Here is a 25,758-nt window from a genome sequence, read left to right on the forward strand (position 1 = left end):
TATGCATGTACAAAAACATTGAATTTGACACAGATAAGAGCCAATTTGGCCCCTCTAGTCCGCCCCTTTTCTTATCACTATTAACATTTGCTCTTTAAGATTGATCATAACTCTGTCTCTTCTAAAAATGTTTAAATCCCACACTTTATAAGCATGTACCAGCCTTTGAAGGCTGTTCCACCTCTGATTATATATATATATATATATATATATATATATATATATATACATATATATATATATATATATATACATATATATATATATATATATATATATATATATATATATATATATTTATTATACTTGCTTCATTTGACTACTATGGAGTTTAATATTCTATGTCGCATATGTATAGTGTGTATTTTATGCAGCCAAAGTGTAGCCTAAAATGAATGAATAAATTTGGAACATTTCTTTTACATTCTCCTGAATATTGGCTCAGCTTTGCAAGGGTCCAGTGTACATTAGGCATGAAGAGCATGATTTCCTAAGAGTAACGTTAATGACGTCATGTTGACATAGATAAACAGTAGATGGGACAGTTATATTATACTTACACTGCACGCATTACCCAATAAGATTCCTGGTACTTTCATTAATCTACAGTTTATAGCATTGAATACTTTGTGTAATGTACTGTGCAAACATTTGAAACATGTACATCCATATTTAAATACAACAAAAGCATGCTCCATTATAAATACAATAACATAAAATTATAGTAGATAGACTTCCCACACTACAGTACAAAATGCACTAGCGACAGCACTACCGTCTCTCCACCACTAGGGGTGCTGAAGTTTCAACATTCAAATCACAAAATTCTATCTGCACTGTACTGGTGGAGATGAGAGGCAATATACAGTCGGGGGGGGGGGGGATAAATTAATGACAGTTAAACAATATAATACAAGTATAGAGAGAAGCCCAGAATCTCCTCCCAGACGTATGTACATAGCAGTGTAGTTATATACAGATAATGTCTCTTGTTAGCGATCCAGTATTTGAGCGTTAGGCATCGTTGCAATCTCCTGGGCTTAATGCTCCGTCACTGGCTGATGCGGGGTTATACTCCGACGGTCACATGTATTCACTGGTCTCCACGTCTAAGTTCCCTTTCTCCATCTCATCTATCTTCCTCTCTTCCACGGGCTGATGGTGTAGTGCCACTAGCAGCTTATACAGGAAGGCACCGGTCACACTGCCAACCAGAGGGGCGACGATCGGCACCCAACACCAGTAATTCCCAGCCCTGGGAGGAATGACAAGGATTGTGTTCTTACAACATTCTGGATACATTGCTTAGTGACCCTGAAAATTAGTTTATCCCCCCCTCATTCGTTTCTCAGTGTTGTATATGTATTGATAGCAGTGGCGGATCCAGGGTGGGGGGCGATCGCCCCCCCCTAGCAGGGGCTTGCTGCCGGCGGCTGCATACTATGTGCAGGTACGTTCGGCAGTGACAGGCAGGAACAGTGTGCTGCCCGGCTGCTCTGATTGTGTTTTAAACACAATCAGAGCATCCGGGCAGCACACTGTCCCTACCTGTCACTGCTGAACGGAACTGCACATAGTATGCAGCCGCCGGCAGCCTCAGATGTCAAAAAGGGGGCGGGGCCTAAATCGCCCCCCTAAATCGCCCTGGGTAGAAGTATTCTCTAGATCCGCCCCTGATTGATAGAGTGGATGTAGGGTTTTGTTAAATATAAAGGTGCATTTGACACCACAGTCCTCAAGCATCAGTGTGACAGGAGCCCCAGATCACTACTCGGTGCTGCTGGGGACCCTGCACCTTCCACTATATAACTCTCAGTCTCTGTCTACGGCTGATATACTCTGTGCTGCTGGGGACACTGCTCCTTCCACTATATAACTCTCAGTCTGTGGTTTCCTGCTGCTTCCATTCCCCCCTCACATCATGTCACTGCCCCTGTCGCATGCAGTCCTGTCCTCACTGACACATCACTCATCTCCTGATATACTCTGTGCTGCTGGATGACCCTGCTCCTTCCACTATATAACTCTCAGTCTCTGTCTACGGCTCAGCTGTTAGTAGGCATGTCCACCTTAGGCTAATTATGTTGTCCAGGTATATAGGTCTGTGCATTGGATACACTTGTATGTAGTAATAATCTACCTTACATGTCCCTGTTTTATGTATGCCCTATTTTCCCCTCTGTCCGCCTCTGCTGGCCACTGTGGTGTCTCACAAATAAACAATTTGTCATATCCAATGGCTATTAAAAGTGACATATCTGCCTCGTGAACTTTCCCTTTAAATGCACTTATTGGAGACGAATCTCCTTGACACCACCGAATGATCTCTGACTATCACTTTACCTGAAAATGTTGCAGACATGAAGGATTATACTGTGATATCACAGGAAAGTGCCTGTATAATTCTCTAACCAATACCATATAAACTGATATCTATTTACAGCGACCTTAGGTCAGTCTCCGTCCATTGAGTGACCTCAAACAACCTTCCCATAACCCGCATTGTACCGTTCCTGCAGCGCTGCGAGGTGACGTCACCTACGACTATACACTTCTCTTATCACAGGCTGAAGTCATGAAGAAATGTATCAGGATCACTTAAACTACCACCGTAAAGTAAATCTTTGTAACACGTTCTGCTCGTAATTGGACTCAATTGTTTGCTGGCAGCGTCTAATCACACATGTCTGATAACACAGGCGTAACCACAGATTTGTGGGAAATGCATAGTGCGGCCATAGAGGCTGTAAGCCGGGTGTATGACATCTGTCATCATGTGTACTCAGATAATTGTTATTAACTACCCACTAAACAGAGTGTAAGTTCATGAGTTACTGAGTGCAAACACTGCCAGGATTTTAGAGTTTTTGCAGTATGTTGCTGAGATTTCAACCACAATTTTCTGTTTTGTGAGATGGGATATTTCTAAGCAAGGAACACACAGATTATTTTACCTGAAGACGTCCAGCCCCCATCCAGCGGCTGCAGTGAACAGCCGCGGCCCTATATCCCGAGCTGGGTTGATTGCGTATCCTGAATTCATTCCCATGGACATCCCAATGACTGTAACCAAGAGCCCAACCAGCACAGCTTGTGTCCCATTCAGAGCTGGGCTGTTCTTCTGATCATTGATAGCCAAGATACATAGTAACAGGGCAGCTGTACCAACCACCTGTAACAATATCAAAGTAACACAACATTCACCGGTCAGAGATTAAAACCATGTTGGGAGTCACCAATACATGTAAATTATATCCAGAGACACTGTACTGAAGCACTGGTCAGACAGGATCCTCAGATAAAATGCCTTTGCTTCATTAAAGTCGTGCTGGGCACTGCAATTTACTGGAACGTGTCTCCATATATTAAATAGGACTGTCTGAAATTGTCTGTTGAAAACTCGGAAATGCACCATTGCTGCCATTTGATTTGTGAATATTTGACCTTCCTTAGTAAGATCTGCAACCAAGATTGTTTCCGTGCTTATAGACATTGCTAAGTCACTCATTCACAGCATATCTGTCAAATGACAGCAATAGGCTATTTCTGAGAGTGCAGCAGGGAATTTCAGGAGGAATTCAAATCTCAAGTAACAGAAGTTATTAAGTTCTAATACCAGCATTTTATTTAGGCAAGATGATTTTTGAGTGGTGTTGTATGTGTATAATATTTGTGTACCAAACACACAAGGAAGAAACACATATACAACGAGACAACTGATATTTATGTCGCGATTCTAAAATTATTATTTTTAAGTATGTATATATATATATATATATATATATATATATATATATATATATATATATATATATACGTACATTCACAACAGCCACTCACAAATAGCTAATACCCAGTCCTGTTTTATTACTGTGTTTGTTCCCAATTGTAAAGCGCTACAGATTATGTTGGCGCTATTTACATAAATGTTAATAATAATAATAATATAATTGCCTGTTACTATTACACTTAATCTGTTCTTATTCTATTGGTGTTAGGTCTTTCTTATATATTTGATTAGTTCGTCAGTTGTTGCCATACTCTGTGTTATATATGGATTCGCATTATCTATTGACTAGACTATATACTGTATTAATAACTTTTATTATAAAACGCACTCGGCTGATTTCCTCCTGATATGGCCACTATCATTTACTGCTGCCTGAATGTTACACCTGCATGTTATTTAGCATTGAATGTGCTTCATGTAACACATTATTTTAATAATAATGTAAATATTTTGACCGGATCAGTTTTGCACTTTTTCGCCTGGGGGAGAGGATGGGGGGGGGGGGTCACCTTCACATGTTATTGTTTAATATCTCTACTTACTGATGGTGAAACTTTCAGGCTATATGGGGCATATTCAATTAGGTTTCTGGTCCGCGGGAACGGGCGCGAAGTCAATCCAGGGTACCGCAATAACGTGGATTTTCGTGCGCACACCATAGAGTTGTGTAGGAAAATCCACGTTACTGCAGTACCATATTACTGTCAATACTGCGCAGGTTCTGCGGTAACGACCGGAAACCTGATTGAATATGCCCCTATATGTTATATAGGGCCCCTATATGTTATATAGGGTCCCTATACAAACAATGATGGTGCCGGGGGTTAACATCGTAGATCACAGCTCTATTGCCGGATTCCTTGTTCCTCTCTCCGGACATGTGAGATTAACCTGTTGTTATACCAGATCTTCATCTATGACCGTGTTTATGATCTGTCTGGGAATCACATGAAATGATTTAATGATATGAGAGTTGTCCACTCACCTGGTCTAAGAACCCCCCTCCTATAGACAGGTAGGGCTGGGGGTACGTGGCAAATATACTGGCTGTCTCCATGGGACCCGTCACAGTAAAGTTCCCCCCGCAGTAATTGTACAGCGCCTCTGTCAGACGAGAAGGTCACATTTCAATCGGTTAACGGTAACATCGTTTTGATTTAGAGGTTTGTAAACTAAACAAGCCGCAAGTCCATACTGACGTGGTTGGCTCTTTAATACACAGTGGGGCAGATTCAATTGTTGGTGTTACAGCCTAATGTAACGCGCCCCGCACACTATTACCGTCATTACGGAAATAGTGCGCGTAAATACCGTTATTACGGTACTTTTCAAGCTGGATTTCAGCTCGCGGCTCAGGGAGCAGCGAGCTGAAATCCGGCTTAGATAACCGTAATAACGGTAATACTTTTTCTGTGGCGGAAAAAGTAAACAATTGAATATGAATATGAACAATTGAATATGCCCCAGTGTGTACTTTTATAATCTAATTAAATCTAATGAACCAATCTAGTCTATTTTGCAAATGCAATTGTTAACTGGCTACACTCTCTAGTACAATGTATGTATGTGTCTACAACAATACCTGAATTTGGTAAAATCAGAATCCTTTCTGATTTTCCCAAAGATTTTTACCTGTGAATACAGGAAAGCAGCACATGATGTTGGATGATCGCCCAAAATTAGCAGTTTTTTATTTGCACAGTGCAAAAGTGTTTGCTTAAAATGTGTGAGCGGAGGTGTGTTTGACACATATGCAAATATGTCTGTCTCATGAAGAGAAAATAATTGTTTTAAAAACTCAGGTACTGTTAGATACAAGTTACCCAAGAGTGTATCCAACCAACAGTTTAAGCTATGTAGGCCTTTAGACACTTTAAAAAATGTCCACAAAGGTGGATTGTTCTCTGTTTTATTTATCTATACACATCTCGTTCTTCCTCCCTGTATTGCTTACATCATTCATTGAAATGTATCATTAAAACAATTAACATACTTTTTTCCGTTTTGTTATCAGCTGGAACTTTTTCATTCCACTTAGCAACGGGAGAAAAAGATTGTGGCAATAAAGACTAAAATTGAAACATGTTAAATTATTTTTATGCACGTATTTATTTTTGTATTTATCACAGCACTGGGATCGTGAGTTCAATTCCCGACCATGGCCTTATCTGTGAGGAGTTTGTATGTTCTCCCAATGTTTGTGTGGGTTTCCTCCGGGTGCTCCGGTTTCCAACCACACTCCAAAAACATACTGGTAGGTTATTTGGGTGCTATTAAATTGACCCTAGTCTCTCTCTGTCTGTGTCTGTGTATATTAGGGAATTTTAGACTGTGAGCTCCAATGGGGCAGGGACTGATGTGAGTGAGTTCTCTGTACAGCGCTGCGGAATTAGTGGCGCTATATAAATAGCTGATGATGATGATGATGATAGTTGCAAACAGCTTAAAATAATCTCCAGGACGTTTTCCTGGTATATCACACAGGTCTCGTCAGACCTCGGAATATTACAACCCCCATCACGTCATGTTTACTGAACATGATAATACTGCACATTTTTGCATTTTTGGTAAATGTTAAATCCCAAAGCACAGAGTATAAGAAAAGAAAGCAACTAACATCATACCTGCCAACTCTCCCGGAATGTCCGGGAGACTCTTGCATTTTGCGAGAGTCTCCCAGACTCCCGGGCGAGTGTGGAGATATCCCGGATCTGCCCACTTCACTAGGAAGTGCCCACTTCCTAGTGAAGTGGGCAGAATTAGCTCCCAAACTCCCCGCCCCCCGCTGTCAAATGACGCGTTTGCATCATTACGTCACGGGGGGCGGGTCCAAAATGATGCGCATTTTGGGGTCCCGCCCCCATCACGCCCACCTCTCCCGGAAACCAACTTTGTCAAGTTGGTAAGTATGACTAACATGCAGAATACTAAGTATTTTATTTAGATGTGGATCAATATTAAAAAATCTTTAAAAATAGGGAATGTCCCTGGAAATTAGGGACGGTTGACAACTATGATATATTTTAAAAAAGAGAAAAGCAAAGTCAAAAGTAGATAAAAACAAGACATTACTAAGGACCAGACTATCGCAAATATCTTCAATTCTAGCAAGTTCCTGAACTGATACCTCTTCTACCTACAGTGGGAGCAGCCATTTTTTGGTGCTGAATCAATATTCAGTTCAGTTGGAAGCAGAGATATTACTGGAAACTCCCTCACGCCCCAGTGATTTTATTAGATACTAGTTAGTCCATCGGCTGCATTCTCATGAACATTGGTTCAGCAAACAAAATGGCTGCCGCCGCTGTGTGCGTGAGACGGGTTACGCTTTAAATGTTGCAAATACTGTAAAACGGGTTCAGTACCGTAGTATAGAAAGTAGACCACCATGGCTGCCACGAAAGCCCCGAGGATTTGGGACAACATGTAAACAGGAAGCTTTCTCCATGGCAGCTTGCCCAGGATGCAGTTTGTCAAAGACACAGCGCAGTTCATGTGAGCTCCTGAAACAACAGAACAAACATTATCACTTTGCTTTTGTAAAAACGTCAGAAAGGGGCATCTGAGAGAAATCTAATGATCATTACACTTATTTAAATTAATTTGATTGTAAGCTCTTGGCAGCAGGGTCATCTGTGTTCTTGCATCATTTCTCATATAAGCGTAAGCATCAGCTGGTTACATTTAAACTAGCGCTCCCAGGGAGGGTGAAGAATTATCTTACACAGGGCGCACTCACAGTTGCAGAGTGCAAGCTTTGCTGCATTAGACGAGAGCTGAGGAGGATGTGGAGGCATTCCTGGCCACCTCTGGACAGGAGAAACTTCCAGCAGATGAGTGGCCGGTGCTCTATACCTCACTGGAGAGCTTTGGAACGTTTGACTTGGCAATATACAAAGCTGGAAGTGAAGTTCCTGGCTCGGTTGGGTGTTACCACGGCTGTACAGGCTTAATGGGTGGTTGATACAGACAAACCGTCTTGCAAGTAAATGGCTACAGGCAGAGGACTCCACTCCAGGTTGCGGAAAAAGACGTCCTCGATGGACTTGTGAGCCATGTCTGGATGCCAAGTGGAACTAAAGGATGCGGATCAGCTGGTCTGTTTGGTAGAGTGATAGCTCACCACTGAAGGCTTCCTACTGAGGGTATATACCAAGAGGACAACCTCAAGGAGCTAGAATACATCAGATCCTTCCTACTGAAGGCATCTACCAAGAGGGCAACCTCATGGAGCTGGAATACATCAGTTCCTTCCTACTGAAGGCATCTACCAAGAGAACAAACTCAATGAGCTAGAATACATCAGTTCCTTATTACTGAAGGCATCTACCAAGAGGGCAACCTCATGGAGCTGGAATACATCAGTTCCTTCCTACTTAAGGCATCTACCAAGAGGGCAACCTCAAGGAGCCAGAATACATCAGTTCCTTCCTACTGAAGGCATCTACCAAGAGGACAACCTCAAGGAGCCAGAATACATCAGTTCCTTCCTACTGAAGGCATCTACCAAGAGGACAAACTCAATGAGCTAGAATACATCAGTTCCTGGTAAGAGCATTCCTACTTTTATAGGGTTTAGCAAGACCATAGATGGGGTACAGGGATTGAACTGTATGCCAGGACCATAAGACCACTTAGCGCTAAGAAGGACTTAGAGTATAAGGGTATTGTGCGAATATTGTGTGTTAGCACTGCCAAGGTCTTGACAACCTGGTGCCACTAACCAGCAACCCATGGGAAGTGATGAAGGCAGATGTAGGTCCTTCTTGCCTGCATGTACGTCTTTTGTAATTGAGTACCCGAGGCTAGACATAATTCCATTATTTAGGAGGTAAAATAATGCTTGTCCTAGGTTTCACCGAACAGTCCCATAGTATTTGGTCAGGACACATCGTACTTCTGCAATAACTTTAGAAAGTTAAACATTGTACTTAAATTGAATGCATATCTTATACCTCATGTGGATGACCTAATTGGCGGACTACGAATAGACAGATTTTTGACAATCCTGGTCAAAGGTACGACCAAGAAAAATAGCCTAGTAAAAAACAATGTTTAGTACCAGATTGCCTATTGCAATAAAAGTATTACATTTCAGGTTGTTTAAGGCTTCAGTAACCTTCTAGAGAATGATGGATAGAATTCTGAGAGCCAGGATGCTACAGCTTATTGGGACGATGTAGTTATACACAGTACATACTATTAGACCCTTCTGACACGAGTACACAATATATATTTCTCCCAGATTCCTCTGTTATTGCTTGAGGAGCTAAAGAACCATTGTGGTGGCACTGATAGGGTATTTGTCTTCCTTTCTCTCTGCCAAAAATCCTTGAGCCCTGGAGTGAGAGTCTGAGTGTTGAAGTGGAAGAGCAGATGATTGGGCCATTCCAGGTCCTCACCCGGCCAATCAAGCTGTTATAAAGATTGGGAATGTCAGAAAACCCTTTGCTCTCAGTCTGAAGAATAGAGTGTAAGAAAGTGATTTCTAAACAAGAGACTCTGGGCAGAACTGTGTGTTTAGTTGGAGCCGGACAGGGAAGCGGTTTGATTTTGCTTATTCCCTGTGTGGGAAAATCTGCACCTATAGTTCAAAGTCATTGCAGTGATTTGGAAAAAAAACTGCAGAATGAGACACTTATTCCATAAATATCTCTTTTCCTCTGATGCATGTCTTTCTACGTTATTAGTGAGGGTTTAACAAGACTTACATGGATGTAGTATTGTATTATTTATACTTTAGGCTGAAACACTCACCAGATACTCCTCCAGCTACGTGGATTCCCATAGTGACACCGATTCCAAAGGACAAGTTAATATTCAGGTATTGTCCAAATGCATTCTTACCCAGAACCACCTGCGCTACAGAACCCAAACCAAACGTCTGTGGGAGGGAAAAGAAACATCTATATTATAAAGATAATCTCTGACAACTGTTATGACTTTATATATAATGAGCAATGATAAGAGAATTCAGTTATTATAGCACAATGTTCTACAAACATTCAGAGCTCTCTGACATGGAATGGATATGATTATCATCATCTATTTATTTATATAGCGCCACTAATTCCGCAGCGCTGTACAGAGAACTCACTCACATCAGTCCCTGCCCCATTGGAGCTTACAGTCTAAATTCCCTAACATACACACAGACAGAGAGAGACACACAGACTGTGAGAGACTAAGGGCAATTTAATAGCAGCCAATTAACTTACCAGTACAGGGGCAAACGCAGGCTTTGTAGAGGGGAGTTTCCACACCATGCCGCCAGTGGGCGTGACCAGCATGCATGGGGGCGTGGCTATAATATTAGACAGTGCTTGGTTGCTCTCCAACTCTTCATATCCCTATAATATACACGGACAATGCAGGGTGCACGCAGTTCTCCCTTTTCAAGCAGAGCCATGCGAAGCAGGGGCAGGGTCCAGCCAGCTCAATTGCACAGTGCCCCGGCTTGGAGGGGGGTTTCCAGGCACTAGTAAACCCCACCTCGATTTGCCTATGCAGTATGTTTTTGGAGTGTGGGAGGAAACCGGAGCACCCGGAGGAAACCCACGCAAACAGGGGGAGAACATACAAACGCCACACAGATAAAGCCATGGTCGGGAATCAAATTCATGACCCCAGTGCTGTGAGGCAGAAGTGCTAACCACTAAGCCACCGTGTTGCCCTCATGATAGATAACAATGCCTAAAGCTATTATCAAATACAGTTTGTGTTCCCAGACATACATGTGAATGTATCTATAATCTGACCTAGTGGAGAGAGAACATTTTGTTTCCAAACAATCTGCACCTCACTTCCTGCAGTCTGCTGATATATAGTTGCTGACAATTTAATATATTTTCCAAGGATTATACTGTGCTGAGCAGGTGTATATAAGACCGTCACGTGATGCACTAAAATAGCCAGCATGGAATATTCATTATCTAAACTTGGTTATCACTCAGCAAGAATTATATATAAAAAAAAATGTTAACATTAAACTTGGGTCCGAATTATTAAAGGACGAAAAACCCCATTGGCGACACAGACAAGTATGAGCGGCCAGGGCCTGACCCAATAGGCTAACTAAGCTGCAACCTAGGGTGCAAAGCTTTTGTGGGACACAAGGCATTTGAGTGGGTGCAAAAGTGTGAACGGGAGAGGATTAAACTGAAATTAATTTTAAAATATAAGAGAATGGTTATTCTTCAAGGTACATAGCAAACATGAAAGTAACGCGTAGTAAGGTTTTGATCTTGACGTTTTTCTATGTTAAAGACTGAAGACTATGAGTTATCCTTTGACGGGCGCTTGAGGATGAGCGAGTAGGAGAGACAAGGATGGCGACAAGTGACCCCTCTACCCTCACCCTCAGTAGCGCTGGTTCCTGCCTCCATTCTGCACTACAGTGATGATTTTATTGAAAACGGATTGAGTGACAGATTGCCGTCATCCTTTTAAATAGCCGAGTGAAGCTGAAATAAACAGGAAGAATAGTGACCCCTGTTTCTATGTCACTCTAGATCAGTGTTGGCTAACCTGTGACACTCCAGGTGTTGTGAAACCAAAAGTCCCAGCATGCTTTGCCAATATATAGCAGCTTATTGATGGAAGGGTATGCTGGGACTTGTAGTTTCACAACACCTGGAGTGTCGCAGGTTAGTCAACACTGCTCTAGATGGTCAATGATAAAAATAGAGACATTGTAATGAACACAAATTTTCAGATATCTCTAAAACCAAGAACAGACCCTGTAAGTTAGGGGTAGAGGGATACTATACTATGGAGGGGTGTCCTGGGTCTTAGTAATTCCATAGGCTGCCTTATTAAGAATGTTATTTCAGTCCACTAATTGTCAGGTCCTGTTGTTTGTCCTTCTATAGTAATTTTAAACACTGCCAGGTATGTTCTCTGTGACTAATCTTACAATTGTCTTTTTTAACATTTGCTTTTCCTGACTTTATATGTAATTTTTGTAACATGTTCATGTTACCGCAGAGGGGAGTTACAGCCGTTAAAATATTTCACCTCACAACCCCTCATCTGAATGTTTCTGCTGCTATTTTTATTATCCACGATGCTGTTCCCGCGCCCCTCTGTCTCGCCTCTATTAATGGAGACACCATGAGCTAGATTTACTAACCTGCGGGTTTGAAAAAGTAGAGATGTTGCCTATAGCAACCAATCAAATTCTAGTTATCATTTATTTAGTGCATTCTACAAAATGACAGCTAGAATCTGATTGGTTGCCATAGGCAACATCTCCACTTTTTCAAACCCGCAGTTTAGTAAATTTACCCCTATGGGTCTGTACATTGTGGTCCTATTTTACTATGAGTTCCTGTAAATTCACTATATACAGGTCCGAGGTGAACACTTGGGCAGACTGTTGTGATGAACGGTTTCTCCTCCGCAATCAATATGTGTCCATCCGATGGAGCAGACAGAGCCGCCGCTGTGATATGAGGCGCAGGTAATGAGGACGGTGTTAAATATCAACAAACACACAACCTGCATCGCCCGGGAGGCCTGGACTCACCAAGGACAAAATATTGTCATTTAATGAAGAGAAATGTCAGGAAAAAACATATCTCTGGGAAAGGTTAATGGACTCAATCAGCAGAGATAATGCACAAATCCAAACACATCTCTTACCTCTGTGACATTTGTTCGGCTGCACAGACCACAACAATACTATCACTTTCATTTAACCATTTCAGTGCCAGAGACGCAACAAGCCTCAGTTATGAAATGCACGAAATACGCAGCGCAATACACCTTGGTTTTGTACCGGTGCACTCTGCACGATTCACCCAGCACACGCAGGCGCTCTCCTAGTGTACTTTCCATTCTCAGGAGATGCCGCTACTAAAGAGAAGCGCGCTAAGGTGCGCGGAGAGACGGGAACATCTGAGTAGATGCACTGTGCAAACTGTAAATGTCACGTTAAGGTCCAGCCCCCTACATGGTAAGAACCACCCCCTTCATTAAATTAAATGTTTGCGTTTTGCTGCTAATATACAGCTAATTTATGGTTTAAATTAATGGTGAGAGTGAGAGGACATTGGGCCTGTCTTCACTACCTGTCACTTGTTCATCAACCAAGTGCTGGAGCACTATCCCTGAGACTTCCTTGTTGCAAGTATCTTCATGTGCATCAGTACAAGACTATGTCTATTATCAAGTGTGACGTTACCCTTCAGTGTTATACACAGACTCTCGTCACCTTCAATCTCGCTGTACAAGAACCTTTGTCGTACCTAACAGACTGTTCGCTTACACTGCTAATTCCAAGACCCTGCGGTGTATAGACTTTCCTTACATCCATGTGTACTGTAATCACCACTACATTGAAGTATTGAAGATGCAACCTCTGTGTCTTGCCTTGTTAATTCTGCATGTGTACAGGCCTACTCAGAATACATTACTAACCAGGCCTGTACCACACCAGATCCATAACCGTCAGTAGGCCATTCACATCCTCAAATACACTGTAGCTCTCTCCAGTACCAGTTTACTTATGACATACAGTGGTTCCATCTCATTATTTGTATAAGGATTTGTTGCATCAATAACAATCCCTCTCATGGGTCCCTTCAACCTCCTATTTGTTTCGTACTTTCACCTACTCTCTTCTCCTCCCGGGTCTGACACATAAGTAATACAAGAGTCGGTAAGAAAACACTGTTTGCAAAATACATTTTAACAAAGATACAAAAACTTCCATGTATGAAGCAGATAGGTAGAACCAGGGGCAAACACAGGATTTTTCAGGGCGGGTTTCCCCCCCCCAAAAAAAAATATAGAGAGAGAGCGAGCTGCTGCGCATGAGACCGCGCATGCGCAGCAGCTCCATTTTGGCGATGCTGTACTGTACAGCAGCCGCGGCGCTGTCAAAGAAGTGTCCGCGGCAGTGCTGTATTGTAGTACAATACAGCACCGCCGCGGACACTTCTTAGACAGCGCCGCGGCTGCTGTACAATACACTGCGGCACTGTTTAGCTCCCGTTCGTCGGCGGAGGGGAGGGGTTTCTGGAGAACCAGAAACCCCCCCTGTGTACGCCCCTGAGAACGTACTGCTCAGTATTACACTGACTGTCCTCTGCATTAAAAAATATTGGTCAGTTGCTATCTTCTCTGTTTCATACAGAGCCCTGACAATGCTCATGATTGCCGTGTTTATCGCGGCTATAAATTTAAAGGCTTAAATTTAAGCTGCGAAGACGCCCAACTCGCGGGAGTTGACAAAACCGGGGTATGATACATTTACCCCCAGGTGTCAGTGCTAACTGATAGTGATGACTGACACGTATGCATTCCACAACATGTGTCTGCATGTAAGAGAAACTATAGAAATCCATTTCAGGTACAATGCACATCCTGATTTATGTACTGTATTTCATTTGAAAAAATAAAAAACTATTTAAAAATATATATCTTTATTATTAATTATAGCACTAAGAGTAAATTATTTTGCTAATAACATTTTCTGCATGCATTCTGCTCTAGAAGCATGCCCCTTGGAATTATAACGTAATTTGTACATGTACCAGATTGTCTTCTAAACGTCTCTGAAAGCACCTGGGTAACTTTCTGTCTGTGCCTCCTGTTCTTGAATCTCAATCTCAATCATACATCAACTGATTGAGATTAACCTTGGATAACATTAGATGTTGCCTCTGTTTAAATTTGTTGTCCTACTTTCCATCCAAACCCTCCCTAATCCTGTTGTCACGTGTGGACTGTACAGAGATCATAGTGGGTGGCAAGCTGCTGGCAAGACTGCAATCTGCCACGTGTCACAGCAGGTATGATTTCTTTTGGCATTGTACTGTGATGCGTATCAGTATTGTATAATGTTGTGTTGGGTTACACAACCCTCGTGTAGTTCCAACGTCCTGCACTTACTCATCTCTCTGCCTCTCTTACACCATCGGGCCAGAAGTCAAAGTCCTTTCTCAATCTATAACTCCTAATTTGCCAATTGCCATGTTCGGGTTATTGTAACACCCTACGTTTATTTAAACTATGCATCATTGGCAAATAGGGGCTATTGCAGTACTTTTCCATAACAGTAAAGGTGTTTGATTATTTTAGTTGGACCCTCAAAATGGAATGTGAAGGGTAACACTAAGTATGTATATATGTGTGTCTGTGTGTGTGTATATGTATGTGTATATGTGTGTGTATATATGTGTGTGTGTGTGTGTGTGTATATATATATATATATATATATATATTATAATTTTTAGTTTTGTATATATTTTTATTAATGATTATAGTATTAAGAGTTGTTTACTTATTTTATAAGTTTTTGCATGGTACTTTATATTGCACATGTGAGCATTCTGCAGCCTCTTCTGTCTGTCTGCATACGGCAAGTACCGTATAGCCACAGTGTACTTATACCCAGATTCAAATGGAAACTTTTATTGAGATCCGCAGTTATTCGTATTACGGGCGGACGTGCGTGCGAGTTACATGCATTTTTTTAAACGCAATTTGCATTCACATTGTGTTCGAACATGAATCAGGCCCTAAGTATTTAAGAATCTAAAACTGTAGTGGTTTCGAAAATTGCTGGTTAAACGACATAACCAAATGTAGAATCCAGCCGTATTTATTTACAAATGCAAACAGTAGTCAAAAAGAAAGTTGCCATTAGCGAGAAACCAATGTCAGTAAGCCCCTCTAACAACCAGGAACATAGTTAGTGATGGTGTGCAGGATTTATGTCAGCCTTGGGATCATGAGCGGGGAGAAAATACAAAACTAACCCGATGCGTTATCAAATAATCACCACCCCCACATTCTAACTAATTAAGAAAAAGCTTTATATTGTTTTGTTAAACCTAAAGATATAATGATAAATGATATAAATTCCAGAATACATAGAATTTTATCTCGTGATGAGATAAAACATAAACAGTCCAAAGGGCACAAGGCCTTGAGAATTGGATGAATTCTACACTGTAAACTACGAATGCCAGTGTTAACATCTTCTTAAATAAATGTCTTGCTTCTTTTTCAAAATGCTGCTGTTGTTGCTGCCTCTGGGTTTGTGTCAACATCAACAAACACTTAACATGTGGGCATTTCAACCTTCTGATTGTCAAGCAGGATTTGATCCCATTTACTGATAAACTCTAGCAACATGTAGTATAATACCTAGAAACTGGTTTAAAATGCTAAAAGTCTTCAACTTGAATAGCATCTCGATAGATAGTTCAAGAAGAGCCGCACAACACCTCCATAGTTATCATAATGAGTTCCAGGTCAAAATAAAATTGCACATGTACCTATTCAAGTAAAACCTGGAGACCAGCACTCCACATGGAAATTTTTTTTTTTAAATTCATATAAAATTCAAGACAAAAATGCTCCATTGTAATATCTATAGCAGTAAATCAATCTTGGTATATTAGCAGCATTTGAACAGCATATTCATTTTAGACTGGAAAACGTGAAGCATAGCTCCTGGTAGCATACATTAAAATTGTGCCCAATGACCGTTTTGGGGCTGCTTTAGTCACCTTTTATATCCTGGTTGGGTAGAGTGTCAGTTTTAAATATATGAGCCTAGTGCCTAGTTTACTCTACTTGCTCCAAACGCTTCCAGTGAGAGTTCCATCCTCTACCCTCTACCCTAGACGGCCCAGAGTCCACCAAAAAACACTCCAGAGATGGAGGCCTGGACCTCTCCAGCCTTCAAAAATATTATTTAGCTGCCCACCTAGCCTGCTTAATGTTATCACCTGTCAATGTCCACACTAGTATGTTTGCAGATGCAGAGGCTGGCCATGATGTTATTAGGGATAGATACCAAGGACAGAAGACAAACCCTAGTTGATGCAGTCCCCTCCCCTGACTTTTTTCAATTTCAATTTGGAACTTTGGTATATTTGCATTCAAGTTCATAGACAACCCAGGCAGGATGGCCCCCTTGTTGCATAATCCAAACTTTCTTCCGGGTCTTGACCCAAGAGCATTTAAAGACTGGACAAAACTAAACTTTAAATTCCTTCTTAATATAATTGAACAGGGTACTTTAACAGAGTTCTCCACGATTGCCTTAACCTTTCCCCTGGTTCTTTTTACCAGTATCTAGAGATTTGCCATCTGTATAATAGCAAGATTAAGCCACCACTACCCTCCCATCATTCTCTTGAGGCCTTCGGCCTTTTCAGATCCTTATCTTCTTTCTTCTTGTTACTCCCTACTACTTAAGCATGACCAGTCAGTTAAGGAGGCCCAGGAAGTCTGATGAGAAGAGGATATGGGGAGACCCTTGCACCTGAAGAATGGTCTTGCATCACGGAAAAGGTCACCAAATTTTCAAATTGCCCTCAGATCAAAGAAAATTCATATGCACTTCTCTTCTGATAATATATTAGTTGATGACTTCTATTAAAAGCCAGTTTTCAGCAAACTCTTTTTCGGCATGTTTAATTAATGTATTAATTATTACTAGGCCAAACAAAAGGATATATCTGAAGAAGGTGCTGAAACAATGCCTGTCCAATAATTAATAGTTGCAAAACAGATATAATTATAAAACAAACTGTCACAGAACAAGGACAGAGAAATTCTCCCAGTGATCTATATGTGTTTGTCATTGGTCAATGGGCAGCAATGAATAACTTGTACACCAAATCAAGAAAGAATTTTATAAATACAATGTCAATGGTAGCATACTGAATCAAGATCCAAATAAATTGTATGACTTTCAGCTGCTGCACAATGCTGTCAAAATAAATTGTATGAATTTCAGCTGCTGCACAACGCTGTCTTGAACTGGCAGTACGCCTAACTTGCAGTATGATTTAGTCTGAGTGATTACGATCAAACCACATACATTACTTTATAAATTTGTTAAAGAGAGTCATTAAATGCAAGAGGACAGATCGATTATCACACAGTGATCAAAAGATTTGTTGCCCACTATAAACCAGCTACAGGTTGGATGTACGTGCAGAGTGGTGATGGCTGTGTATGCATGCTAGAACATGTGCATGCTAGAACATGTGTTTTCAATTATAGAAGCAACTGTAAAATGCATTTTATGTAGTCATTAATTACATCCTAATAATTGTATTTCATGGAAAAAGTCAAATCAAACTTGGGCGCCCACAGAAGTATGGTGGTTTACTTGCCGTATTTCTTGCTGCAGCTAGAGGTCTAGTCTGAGTCCTAGTTATATCAGTCTCGTATGCATGCTATAACATGTGTTTGCAATCAGGAGCAACTGTAAAAATACATTGTATGTACAGTAGACATTAATAACACCCTAATATATCTATTTCAAGTAAAAAAAAATAGTTTTGTGTTTTTTAAATGATTTATCATGAATGTCTATATTATTAACAGGTCGCAAATCAATGAATACTTTTTTTCTGTGCGTTCTGCTGGGACTTTAAATTGAACATATATATTGTACATATCTTGCAGTGTTGTCCTTCTCAATAGGCCATTGCCGCATATGCAGAGCGTACCTACACCCATATTCTTCGGCTCTGCTTGTTGTTGACTACTGATATGTATATGACGAAATTACGTGCGTTTTTTTAAAAAACACACACAGTACGTAGGCTTTGATTGCCATCAGGCCCAATGACCATCCAACTTATTTTTAATACTGCACATATGTTATCGAGCTTAAATTTTTAGGTCTTTTAGACCATAATCCCATTCAAGCAAATATATTACTAAGTAAAGTTTCTCTATACATATACCCATTCGTTTTTGCTAAACTTTGTCTATCAGAGTTTGAGAACGTTCTGGTTTCTCTATAGCGATATTCAGACGTTTACAACGATTCCTGAGATCACTTACAAAGGCTTCATCATCTAGTTACGTGGAAGTGATTTAATGACAGTTGTCATATAACTTGGTGTACTCGGTTATCTGGAATAAAATCAGGAAGGAGTGGATCATGTTTAATGATGAACCAATGTTTCCTTACAATGTAATTTTTTAAAACACTTTTCTATTTATTGAAGCATTTCACAATTACGTTAGAGTGACATAATAAGCGTGACAGATTTCTCAGTACAGGTTTACATAGGATGATGTCTGAAACGTAAATATTTGCCTGGCAAAGTACGGTACTTAAACTGCTTGGAAACAATAATAGTGGGTTGGGAAATTACTTAAGGACATACTTTCCAACTTTGGCAAGATGTGCTCCGAGAGATCTGGGGAAGGTGGGCATGTGGGGACGGGGGAACGGCGAGTAGCGTGATTTGGCCCTGCTCCCTAAACTGACATCACATTTTCCTAGACTATTACAGCAGGGGGCAGGACCACGATGATGTGCGAATCACGTCCTAAGTCCATACTTGCCAACTCTCCCTGAATGTCAGGGAGACTCCCTGAAATAGGGGTGATCTCCCTCACTCCCTGAAGAGTCTGGCATTCTCCCTGATGCTGAGCCAGTACAAGACGTGGTTGGCTTCGCCATCTGTGGCATGATGACACAGTTCAGAAATTGTGTCCTATGTCCATGTATTGATGCCTATGGAGGTGGCCATTTTCATGGCGACCAAGATTTTCTCAAAGACTGACAGGTAAGACAACATGACTTCAGTAATGGAGACAGAAATGTAAAAGACACTTCAGTCTGTAGAGATTCATTAGCTGCTTTTCTTTAACGCATAGTTGCCTACTCTCCCGGAATGTCCGGGAGACTCCTGCATTTCTGGGAGACCTCCCGGGAGAGCAGGGCAACCTCCCAGTTCTCGCCCCCACAATAGATAAGTGGCGGGGGGGGGTTCTTTATGACGCAAATATCCCGCCATCTTGATGCGATTCATCAATCCCTGCCCCAGCACGCCCACCTGCCCTGGGATCTCCCTGAAGCCAACGAGGAAAAGTTGGCAAGTATGCCTAAATCCCACCACTTAACCAATTAAGTGTCAAGGAACCAGGAGATTACACAGAAATTCGTGAGTCTCCCGGTCTTTCCGGGAGAGTAGGCAACTACGCTTAAGGATGCCATGTTTTAAATAAACAAATATGAACCAACTAATTTGTATTATTATAAGATCTAATTATAAACTCATAATATATTTGATGTTGGAAGCATAGTCTTATACTGTAAGTAAACAAGGTTACAGCCCCCCTTAAGCACGATTTTCGGGATGTGGGGTCCGGCCTCAGTCACTATGTATTTAATGAGAGATACGAGGTATCAGTAGAGTGAAAACATTTCCACGTTTGCTCCTTTATCGATGTCTGGAGCGTAGTTATAAAACTTGTCTTTAAAAAGTTATTTTGTTTGTCTGTCTTTTTGACACTTGCAACCAGTCGATACGCAATGTAAAAAATAACTCTTCCTGATTTAATTAAAAAGACGGGAGGGAGGGTGGACTTTTGATTGAAAGCGTTCTTTCGTATTGCCCGCAATAAGATTTCAGCAAACACTGCTCGTATCACCACAGCTCCCTGTATTGTATATTGGTCACTTGAAGGCTCCCTGTATTGTATATTGGTCACTTGAATGCTCCCTGTATTGTATATTGGTCACTTGAATGCTCCCTGTATTGTATGTTGGTCACTAGAATGCTCCCTGTATTGTATGTTGGTCACTAGAATGCTCCCTGTATTGTATACTGGTCACTTGAATGCTCCCTGTATTGTATATTGGTCACTAGGATGCTCCCTGTATTGTATATTGGTCACTAGAATAGTCTCTGCTTTGAATGCTAGTCAGATAAGGCTGGAAGGTGTAAAGCGCTACCGAATTTGCTGGCGCTATATAAATAAATGTTGATGATGATGATGATGTATTTAATTCCTGATCTGTGATTATTCATATTTTTGATTGACTATTTATATCACACCCACATTAGACAAACCACGCCTGCAAATTTTTTGTAGTTCCCACTTTTGCACTGCGGCCCACTGGTAGAAAACCCTGGGCCACTTCCTTTTGCCCCTCTAGCAATCTCCAGTCATTCCCTACATCTGTCTAATGATCTTTAGTCTGGGTGCTGAAAGCTTGAAAATCCGATGTCTTCTGGTATATGTTGTGTGTATTCGGGTAAAGGTGTAGAAAGCTGGCATCTCCCATAGCAACCAGACATTAGTTTTTATTTTCTAAACTCTACTGGAATAATGAATCTGGTTGCTGTAGACAACACCACCTTTTCTGCACTATGTATCTATGAATATACAGTATATCCCCAATGCTTCATAACTAATATGTCTCTATGAGAGGTCTCTGTGTGTCCTTCTCATGGCTCCAATCCCTGGCAGACTATTTGTCTGTGTGTGCACAGAACCACCCGGCTGTCAGCCACCCTCTACGACCCGGCTGCCAGCGACCCCCTACGACCCAGCTGCCAGCTATCCTCTACGACCCGGCTGCCAGCCACCCTCTACGACCCGGCTGCCAGCTACCCTCTACACACCCGCATTTTACAAGACTGCTGTGAAAACATTTATTTGTTGTGAGAATCTCTGACCTGTCATACTGCAGAGCTCAGTGCTGAAGTTAATTAATAACATTGCATAGCAAGAAAACCATATAAAACCAGACACATTACACAAGTAAGGTAAACACTTGTAATACAGGCAATATTATTGTTATTATTACAGGACATTACAATGCTTGTACAAACACCAGAGCTATAGCGATGTCCACGTTATCGTCTTACAAATGGAGAAGTAATGTCAACTTTAACTAAATCCACTGCGTTTTTTGTTTTTAAATTCCTTCTGTGCTTTTCAGCCATGTATGTCTATCATCAAGCTGAACAGTTTATTTCCGCTGTCTGTCTCTCTGCATACAACTGTATTCAGTGCAGAGACCTCAGCTGTGATGCGCGCATACACAACTCTGGCTGATGGTATAGATACATGGCTAAGAAGCACTGAAGAAAATTAGAAATGGATAACAATGTATGAAGGTGGAAAAACCCTTTAACTTATCATTATAATCAATAAATACAGAAAGGCCGATCTGTCTGCATAATGAACAATTGTAGAGAAAAAAAACATTGATAAATGTTGCATATTATTACAGAGTCACAATCTAATAAATACATAACTTAGCGCTTGTCTCTCACCATCATCACAAACGTTGACAGCAGCTCCGCCATGGCCTCTCGCACCCATCTGTTGCGGATAGATATTGCCCGGCGGATCTTGTTGGCTACAGAGCTCCCAATCTTCATGTTGACGACAGACACTGTGCGGGCTGCAGACGGCAGCCTTCTGTGTCATTACACTTTGACACTGCGTGCAGTCCTGGTTAAACACTAACACATGCCGCCTAGAGAAGATCCAGGGCTGCTTAAAAAGTTACTGGAAGGAAAATTATTAGAGTAATCAATGTGGAGATCTGGCAGTAAACTTACACCCTCCCAATAGCTCCAAGGTTCAATGTGTACTTTATTTACAGAGATACAGAGGCTAAAACAACTGGGAAACACTTGATAGTGACAAACTGCAACAGCAGAACACAATCACTCCCCCCTGGACTCAACACAAGTGTAAATATAGATGTACTGGTCCTGGCCAAGGGAAGTGGAATGTGATTGACCTATTCAGGCTTAGTAAATAATGTCTCTTTATTGCAAGTTGAATGTAAGAGCTTTAAATGGCTTTTCCACCTTTATTAGGGTTTGTACCTTTACACTCTAGAGGAGAGGTGGATACCACCCAACTGTCCTGATTTAAGGGGTGTTTTCAGGGGTGGTGGGTGACCGAACACTGCGGAAGTAGTAAGCATGTCCCCATCGCCACATAGCCATACCCCCAATGTGACATTACCACGCCATACTGAAAGGTAACCCCGCCCTCTTCTCCCACCACCGTCTTGTCCTGAGGACAAATCGGAACATTGGAATTTATGGAGATGTACAACCTGTGGCCCCCAAATCTTTCTTTGGAGTCTTCTCTGGGGCCCAGGTACAGCAACATCTTGTGCCCCCCTCTGTGTTGGGGACATGGCCTTGTGAGGCTGCACTGCTTTGGGAGTGAGCTTAGCTCATGAGAAGCGCTAGATCTCCACTTATCAGTCAGCCAGGCTGCTGGGGCCGGGACCTCTTGGAACTAATTTAATTATTTATTTCACCTCTTGTTTTGTCACCTGTACTTTCATTTTTGTGTATTTTTTTCACTTGGATCTGAGGAGCTCTTATGGGTTCCTGTTTCCATTAAAATCTTTCCTAAAAATGGTCTATATGTTTTTCACTTGATTTTTGTTATTTGCGAGGTCAATTTAAAGGTGGAAAAGGTCAGGCATGATTTATCACAATTTCAGGCTTTACATCACAAACACCCTTAATGTCACTAAGAGTGTGTAAGCTTTTTGGGCCTGATTCATAAAATATAAATATTTTAGCAAATAAATGAACAACACATTATACTACAATCATTAATACAAATATGTGTTACACAAATATATATATAAATATATAATTACATTACAAACATAAATTAGGATCTTATTAAAGTGTACAGTACATAGTGTACGTGTTCTAGTGGCATGCATACATGTAGTTTTTAATACAAAGACATAGGGATAGATTTACTAAACTGGGTTTCAAAAAGTGGAGATGTTGCCTATAGCAACCAATGAGATTTTAGCTGTCATTTTGCAGTATGTACTAAACAAATGGTAACTAGGGGCCTGATTCATTAAGGATCTTAAATGAAAAGGATCCTTATTTCAGTCTCCTAGACAAAACCATGTTACTATGCAAGGGGTGCAAATGAGTGTTCTGTTTTGCACATAAGTTAAATACTGACTGTTATTTCATGTAACACAGACATATCAACTTTAAATTTCAGTGTACAAATAAGCTATCAAGTATTTGTGTGTTACATGAAAAAACAGTCAGTATTTAACTTATGTGCAAAACAGAACACTCATTTGCACCCCTTGCATTGTAACATGGTTTTGTCCAGGAGTCTGAAATAAGGATCCTCTTCATTTAAGATCCTTAATGAATCAGACTCTAGAATCTGATTGGTTGCTATAGGCAATATCTCCTCTATTTCAAACCCGCAGTTTAGTAAATATACCCCTATATCTTGTCAGTCATCACTATCAATCAGCACCTACACCTGCCAGGAGCTGGTGCCAAAAAATCTGTACGTACAAGACACACAGAGATAGAATCAGCCTCCGCGTCGGAGCACCCACTGTGCGCCTTTAACATGCCCATAATGTACATGGCCCTTGTTTGTCTTCCCCTTCCCTCGCACGCTCCACCCCTCAAGTTGTAGGCAGCCGTAAGTGTCATTTGCATTCGGACATGAATCGCGTGCAGTTACTGTCTTTGGCGTAAGTCCCGTTCTGGCGCCTGCACAGAGCGAATTCTCGCAAGGGCTTATGCCCGAAGATGAATCGGGCCCTTTATGTCCACTGTATGTAGCTCTTTTACTCCCACCCTTCACCCTCCTCTCTCACATTCCTGTGATGTTGGGTTTGGAGTTCCTGCACTTGGGTCTAATAAGACCGCTTTTGAACTAGGCGTCTGTATCCAAATTCCTCACTCCACCGTCACCCTCAACATCTGCAGCCAACTGTATGCATACGGTGGGTGGAGACAGTTCTAGAAATGTATATATTCCACTTATTATGATACATGTAAAATAAAGAAATACAGGAGAAACTATTTTAAGATCTTACGATACACTGCACAATATTTCAGTATCTCACAATGGCAATATTACCATGTGCTTGAGTGTGATAGCAAGTTTAATATGAGTCATGACCTACATTGTAGCGCACATCTCAACATGAATAGAATTCCATGATATTCCATTTACCAAGTGAGTATTAATGTGGAAAAGCAGAAGATACGTCAGCCGAAAAGAGTTGGTCACAGTTTCAGACACTTACCCTGAGCTGAGATATAGTTACTCCATGTTGTCCCGACATTGAGAAAGTCTCATGATAAATCCACTCAGCATTCTACAGTGTTTCACAATTCTAACCAATAATTATCTTGGCAAACTCATCTATATTTAAGTGGCACTGATTACCAAACCTCACTCTGCCACGTCAATACATCTTATTAAGATAAACACCTCTTATATAAACTCTCAACGGTGGGTTACGTGGTTAGATTTCCTTAGATTACTTCTAGTAGGCTCTAACTTTGGAGAACAACTCACATTTATCAATAAGGGCACATATTGGTCAGGTGTGTAGTGACTCTCTCAGTGTAGATGTGTAGTGTCTCTTAATGTATGTATGTAGTGACTTTATCAGTGTAGGTGTGTAGTGACTCTCTCAGTGTAGGTGTGTAGTGACTCTCTCAGTGTAGGTGTGTAGTGACTCTCAATGTTGGTGTATAGTGACTCTCTCAGTGTAGGTGTGCAGTGACTCCAGGAATCTCTCACAATAGGTGTGTAGTGACTCTCTCGGTGTAGGTGTGCAGTGACTCTCAATGTTGGTGTATAGTGACTCTCTCAGTGTAGGTGTGTAGTGACTTTCTCACAATAGGTGTGTAGCGGCTCTCTCAGTGTAGGTGTGTAGCAACTCTGTGTAGGTGTGTAGCGACTCTCTGTGTAGGTGTGTAGTGACTCTCTCATTGTAAGTGTGTATAGTGACTCTCTCAGTGTAGGTGTGTATAGTGACTCTCTCAGTGTAAGTGATCAGTAACTCTTTCACAATAGGTGTGTAGCGACTCTCTGTGTAGGTGTGTAGTGACTCTCTCATTGTAAGTGTGTATAGTGACTCTCTCAGTGTAGGTGTGTATAGTGACTCTCTCAGTGTAAGTGTGTAGTGACTCTCTCACAATAGGTGTGTGGCGACTCTCTGTGTAGGTGTGTAGCGACCCTGTATAGGTGTGTAGTGACACTCTCAGTGTAGGTGTGTAGTGACACTCTCACAATAGGTGTGTAGTGACTCTCTCAGTGTAGGTGTATATAGTGACTCTCTCAGTGTAGGTGTGTATAGTGACTCTCAGTATAGGTGTGTAGTGACTCTCTCAGTGTAGGTGTGTAGTGACTCTCTCAGTGTA

General features: G+C 41.3%; 2 protein-coding genes across 3 annotated transcripts in view; one reads left to right on the plus strand and one right to left on the minus strand.

The window, feature by feature from the left end:
* Positions 1 to 2,816, plus strand: part of TPGS2 (tubulin polyglutamylase complex subunit 2) — a 1,173,328-nt gene extending 1,170,512 nt beyond the window's left edge. Inside the window, exon 7 of one of the 2 annotated variants that reach the window (XR_012679154.1) lies at positions 2,444 to 2,816. The gene's annotated coding sequence lies outside the window, so the exon portion shown is untranslated. The remainder of the gene's footprint in view (positions 1 to 2,443) is intronic. The other variant, XR_012679153.1, reaches the window with a different exon arrangement.
* LOC142101882 (aquaporin-7-like) lies at positions 244 to 24,681 on the minus strand. Its single transcript, XM_075186315.1, has 7 exons — positions 24,633 to 24,681; positions 21,847 to 22,084; positions 9,548 to 9,674; positions 7,156 to 7,293; positions 4,776 to 4,894; positions 2,955 to 3,172; positions 244 to 1,255 (listed from the first exon to the last, which is right to left on the minus strand). The coding sequence occupies exons 2-7, from the start codon at positions 21,952 to 21,954 to the stop codon at positions 1,084 to 1,086; spliced, it is 882 nt and encodes a 293-aa protein (XP_075042416.1). The 5' UTR covers positions 21,955 to 22,084; positions 24,633 to 24,681; the 3' UTR covers positions 244 to 1,083.
* Between the last annotated feature and the right edge of the window lie 1,077 nt (positions 24,682 to 25,758).

Source organism: Mixophyes fleayi, chromosome 1, assembly GCF_038048845.1.
Source record: "Mixophyes fleayi isolate aMixFle1 chromosome 1, aMixFle1.hap1, whole genome shotgun sequence".
NCBI classification, from domain to species: Eukaryota; Metazoa; Chordata; class Amphibia; order Anura; family Limnodynastidae; genus Mixophyes; species Mixophyes fleayi.